This window comes from Microtus oregoni, unplaced genomic scaffold, assembly GCF_018167655.1.
Source record: "Microtus oregoni isolate MIOR12 unplaced genomic scaffold, Mior012 000011F_ref0000422, whole genome shotgun sequence".
NCBI lineage: Eukaryota > Metazoa > Chordata > Mammalia > Rodentia > Cricetidae > Microtus > Microtus oregoni.
The window spans coordinates 21,225,464-21,231,463 of record NW_024543070.1 but is presented as its reverse complement, the minus strand read 5'-3'; the positions used below and the strand labels follow the sequence as shown (position 1 = coordinate 21,231,463).

Sequence of the window (6,000 nt, the reverse complement as noted above, 5' to 3'; positions counted from 1 at the left end):
AAGAGCTAGTTCCAGGACAGGCTCCAAAGCTACAGAGAAACCCTCTCTCAAAAAAAAAAATACATATGTAATTGTTGATTGCATAGAACTCCCATCCTTCAACTGTCTGTGACCTCCTCTCCTTCTTCCTCTTTTTGAAATTTTGTGCTGATCTGGATTTGGCACTGAACAATTTTGCAAATTTGAGCAAGTCACTTAACTTCAATAAACAAGTGTTCTCCTTTATGAAACAGTAGCATAGATTTTGGTCCAAACACCACCTGAGAGAGTTTGATGATATTAAGGAAAATGGCTGTCAAATGTCTTATATACTGTACAGTCCTGGCTAGCAAAGTTTTCAAACCTTTCCACGAAATTAAAATCATGTATTGAAAAGTTTTTGCTTCCAATAATAAAAAATAATATTTTTACACCTAATTTGAAAACTTTATCTTTTTTTTTACTGTGGATGTGTACTTCTAAAAAGTTTTTTCACATAATATATTTTGATTCTCCTAATTCTTCCCAGATCCTCCACACCTCCCTACTTATGCAACTTCAGGTGTGTTTGTGCTCTATCTCTCTCTCTGTCTCTCCCTCCCTCTCTCTTTGTCAAAAAAAAAAAAATGAAAATCAAAAGAGACAACCAAACTAAAGAGAAAGAAAAAAAGGCCAATATGCAAAAAACTATATATACCAAAAGAAAACAAAAAGTGCATTAAAAAAACATGGTGTCTGTTTTGCATTGATCAACTACTGCCCCGGAGAGCGTGGTGGAGATACACAGTGAGGCCCCCTGTAGAAACCTGGTTCTCCTTTTTCCAGAAGGTATCAATCACAAATCGTTTCTTGGTTATGGGTGGGACTTTGTGTTCCCTTCCTCTTAGTGATAGCCATACAGGACCTATTCAGAAAGGTTTTAAATTATACAAATATTTAGGCTGGTGGTGGTGCGCCATGCCTTTAATCCCAGCACTTGGGAGGCAGGGGCAGGTTGGCCTTGAAATCTCAGAGATCCGCCTGTCTCCATCTCCTCTGCTGTGATTAAAGGTGTGTGTCACCACAAAGACTAAAATGATGAATTCTCACATTATTTCACAGCTTTAACAATTATCAATCTTATTTCAACTAAATCTAAATCTACTTCCATTCCCAATTACCCTGAAGAAAATCCTTTGTTTGTTTGTTTGTTTTTCCGAGACAGGGCTTTGTAGCTTTGCAGCCTGTCCTGGAACTAGCTCTTGTAGACCAGGCTGGCCTCGAACTCACAGAAATCTGCCTGCCTCTGCCTCCCAAGTACTGGGATTAAAGGCATGCGCCATAAAGTAAATTCTTACACTTTATATTGGTTTTCCAATCTGATCGCTCTGTTTAGTTCAAGCTGGTGTAGAATTCACTATGTAGCCCAGGTTGGCCTCCATACATCATCCTCCCTCCTTCCACCTGCTGCTGCTGAGATTACAGGCATGTGTCACAACTGTTACATCGTACATGTGTACATATGTCAGTGTGTATGCTCAACCCATAAAGAATTTTAAAAACAAACACGATATTACTATCAATTAAAATTAACTTCAATTGTTTGTGTGTTTGTTTATAGAGAGGGTCTATCTATGAAGCCCTGGCAGTCCTGGAACTCTCTATGTAGACCAGGCTGGCCTCCACCTTAGAGATCTGCCTGCCTCTGCCTCCCTGAGTGCTGGGATTAAAGACTTTATCTACTACGCCCGGCTTTAATTTCAACGTCTTAACAAATATCCCGTGGTCTCTTGTTTTTGCACTTTTTATAATCCCAGTTTTTGCCTTTCCCATTTGTCATTAAAGTCCTTCCCAAACTATTGGGTATTTTACTTCAGTGACCCTTCAGAGTGATTCCCCGCTATTAACAGGAAACGGACGCCAAGGCGACACCAGCCAGAAAAAAAATGCGACTCGCGGAACCCAAGTTGCACCTGGCCTGCGGGCTCCGGGGGGAGATGCTTTTGTGTTACACCGAAACCGGGCCGTGCTAGCGCAATTGGCGCCGGATCCCGGAAGCACTCCTCACGCACTGCTCCGGCATGGGATCCTCCATGAGGCAAGCCGCAGCGCCCAGTGAGCACTTTCCACCCGGCCGCGAGCCGAGCGGAACCCCGGCTGAGGCGGAGATGGAGAGCGAGGTGGAAGGCCGCACGGCCAGCGCGCTGTTCGCAGGGTTCCGGGCCTTGGGACTGTTCAGCAACGACGTTCCCCACGTGGTGCGATACAGCGCGCTCAAGCGCCGCTTCTATGTGACGACTTGCGTGGGCAAGAGCTTCCACACGTATGACGTGAGTGATTTCCTCCACCCGCTTCCCAGGAACCAGAACTGCCCCGGCGTAGTCCCATTTTCGCCTCCCACCCTCCTAGGGTTTCCCTTTTTGCCTCCCTGTCTGACGTCACCCCTCCCTGTTGCGCTGTCCTCCTGGCATCCCTGTGCCCTTGCTATCTGTTCACCTGGGGGCGAGTTTCGGAGGAATCTTCTGGCCCAAGGGGAAAGCTCCTGGTGAACGTCTCAGTTGTTTGACAGTATGTCTGTTTACATACTTCCTCCTAAGGATGTAAACAAGGCGAGACCCCATCCCTCATTGTAATTTTTCCCCACAAGATCTCTTGGACGTTTTATTGCATAATTGGCCACCAACGTTTGGTTGGAAATTCAGGCTAAAACAGTGGAAGAAATAAAGACGGTGAGATGAAGATTTAGGGAACTCTTCACAATAGGTCCAATTTCCCTAGGTTTTTGAGCATCACAACCCAAGTCTTCAGTAAAACTGCAGACCCTCAAGGTTGCTCTCATGCGGCAGCATCCTTGAGTCAGCTAGGAAGCAGCCCCTCCTCTTAGAGATGATGTTTAACTTTTAATAGCTTATCCGTCATTACAATCGTATTCTGTTATTTTATGCAAAAGAGTGTAAGTTCTTAATACAGCTGGAGGCTGGGAGGCAGATAAACTGATGCCCGAGCAGGTGCGGCTGAAGGAAGAGCTCTTGGGTTCTGACGGCCTGGTTTAGTAATGTTGAGTGGTTATAATGAGGCTATTCACCCTGTACAAGCTTGTGCTGATGCTTCCTCCTTGCTTGCCTACCCGGGGCTTTGCTGAAGTTTCCTGGCCGAGGTGTAACTTTTCTGTTTCTCAGTTCAGAGTTCTCGAAAGCGCCCTCGGTCTGGTGCGCTCTTGGTACTCTGTGGCGTGTAAACACACCTGTCCCTATACTCTGCTGGCAAACAAACGCTGTGCTTAAAAAAGGGACACACTGAGAATTTTTCCCTTTGTTTTGTGTATTGAGGTTAACTGCTGAAAAACCAAGTCATTGAAGGTCTCATTTTGTCCTGATGTGTAGGGCATGATCTGTTTGACGGCTCTGTGATGCTCATGCCAACCGGTTCCTTGTCTGAAACTGGAATGACTTGAGAGTAAAAAAAATGAACATTTTGTGTTCAAGTCACTGAAGTGCCAAGACGTTCATAATCGAATTTGTTCTATCGTTTGGCTCTCCTTCAGCATTTATCATGCCATCAGACTTCCTACAGATTAGCTTATAGGACAAGAAAATTAGCTTTTTGGATAGACTGTATTTTGGATAGCTAATATTTGTTGGATATTTACTGTGTGATTGGCTCAATTCTGTTTTACAGATGTTTACCCAAAACCTCATTGAATGATTCTATAATGTGTGTTATAATCCCCTCCTCCTTCTTTTCCTGGAAGGGTCAAATTTGAGATATACAGTAGCTAAGTAAAATCCCTGATGTCACACAGCTGGATTGCTACCCGCACACTAAGATCAGGGAGCTCCAGTGTGCAAGCTAGTCGTGAGAGTTAGCTTTTATGACATGAAAATTATGTAAAAATTAGAATTTAGTATCATACGTGAAGGTTTACTGGAGTTTACTCATGCACATTTATTATGTGTTTTGCTTTCAGGCCACAATCAAAATCTGTGTGACCCACAAAGCCTAAAATATTTACTCTTGACCATTTATAGAGGCTGTGTGTCACTTAACTCATCACTCCTGGTAAAACAGGTGGCAATACAGGCACTGCTCGCAGTACAGATTAGGATCAGTTAATATCTTTCTTTGCAAGGACAGCATAGCAAATTTATTTAGGAGGTAATAACTTAATTTTGGGGTCTTGGGTATTGTAATTGTTTTTATTATTGAAAATGTGTTTAATTCTTTTTGTTTTTTTTAAAAACAGGTTCAGAAACTTAGACTGGTTGCCGTAAGTAAGTATACTTCCGCGTTTGTTGGTTTGCTGTCTTTAGTTTTCACTCTGTCACAGTAAATTTAACAGGCAGGACAGAGTCGTGTTTTATCGTGAGTCGCCATGTCATGCAGTTGTAGTTCATCAGAACTTCATTTTAATGATCGACATTAATTTCTTTTTTAATGGCTGATTCATCTGTGCTGGCAATCAAACCCTTGCCTTGCGCATGCTAAACAGATAGTACAACAAAGTTCATCTCAAGATGAAAATTGGTGCTTACGAAGAGTACAGGGTTTTGCTATTGTTTTTTAATACTTTTCCATATGACTTTTCTGGATTCAGGCACTTGGTGCTCTGTCGGGAGGCATTTCTGTTGCTAGCCTTATTCTCTGTCTTTGATGATGTGGTTCAGTGATGTTTGTGAAGAGGATCTGCTCTACAGTTCCCTTTCCCTTTTTTTGTCACAGTGTATTTATGGTAATGTGCCCTTAGAGACTGATTGTCCCTTTGTTCTTCAGACTGTATCTTCTAGCTCTTGTGTGATACTTGCCAGAATCAGGTATTGGCATGATATTTAGGGTGTGTGTGCAGACGAAGAAACTTTAATGAAAAACTGTATTCACTGTATGTTAAGAGTTAAGGGAAGAAATTAGAGGCAGGAGACATCAGATGGTATCAGCTCTAGGAAAAGTGACCACCACTTGGGCCAAAGGACCAAGGCAGAGTGTTGTTGGATCCTGGTGGGGACTGAAGCCAGGGAGGAGAAAGGAATTGAGTTATGGAAGGACCAATTACTGTTCTTATTCCAGATAGATGATAGATAGATAGATAGATAGATAGTCAATTTAGTTTGTTGTTTTCAGTGAGAAGTATATATTTTTTCTGAAGGCCGTTTAACAGACTAAGGTCTTGGCAGCTGAGACCTTACTTTCAAATACAACCCTTGTTAGATGGAAGACTTAAGGAATTCATTGTATATAGCTAGACCCTGTGTGTTTTGTTTTAAGTAAATCAGCAGAAGAGAGTGAACTAAATTGAGTAAGAAGGTGAATTGGTACTTCTACAAAATTGCTGTTATGGGACCTAAATCCCCAAATGGAACACACAGGATTAGGAATACCTAAGACCATCCTCTGTCTACCAAACTCTTTAACCCTAAGAGAGAAACGAGAAAGAGCAGGCAGTGCAATTATGTAGGTGAAAGAGGACTTAGTTAGATCATGTGAGAATGGCTAGGGGTAATAGACATATTCGCTTTGCATACGTCTGAGTAGAAACCATAGTGTATGTAATTGTTTTAGTGGTCAGCATATAGAATACTGTATAGAGTTTTTCAGGATGAGCTCCAATTACTTTTAAATTTTTCTTGGAATTAGTAATAAACTTTATATTGTTTAACATGTTTACAGTGATAGCTACTTACTTGTCCATCTGTCAGAATTTTGTTTAAGTTTTGATTTTTTTCCAAATTTTTAAAAAGATTTTTCTTTCTTTAGAATTCTATTATGTCTGCTTACCATACATATTTATGATATACCTTGATTATATACCTTGATACTCATTTTTATTTAAATATATGTATGTTTGAATTACAGTTATGAAAATATTTTATGTATATTTAAGATTTCCATTCATCCCAGACTCTTAACAACTCGCATTCTTTTCTGTTTTCCCAGGTAACTCTGTTCCACAGGATATCTGTTGCATGGCGGCTGATGAGAGGCTAGTCTTTGCTGCGTATGGGAATGTCTTCTCTGCGTTTGCCCGTAATAAAGAGGTTTGTTTTGGTT

General features: G+C 41.5%; 1 protein-coding gene across 1 annotated transcript in view; it reads left to right on the top strand.

The window, feature by feature from the left end:
- The first annotated feature begins 2,027 nt into the window (after positions 1–2,027).
- Positions 2,028–6,000, top strand: part of LOC121453652 (WD repeat-containing protein 36) — a 37,581-nt gene continuing 33,608 nt past the window's right edge. The window contains exons 1-3 of the mRNA XM_041660577.1: positions 2,028–2,288; positions 4,202–4,229; positions 5,887–5,987. Of these exons, the coding sequence (XP_041516511.1) occupies positions 2,040–2,288; positions 4,202–4,229; positions 5,887–5,987 (378 nt within the window). The 5' untranslated portion in view covers positions 2,028–2,039. The remainder of the gene's footprint in view (positions 2,289–4,201; positions 4,230–5,886; positions 5,988–6,000) is intronic.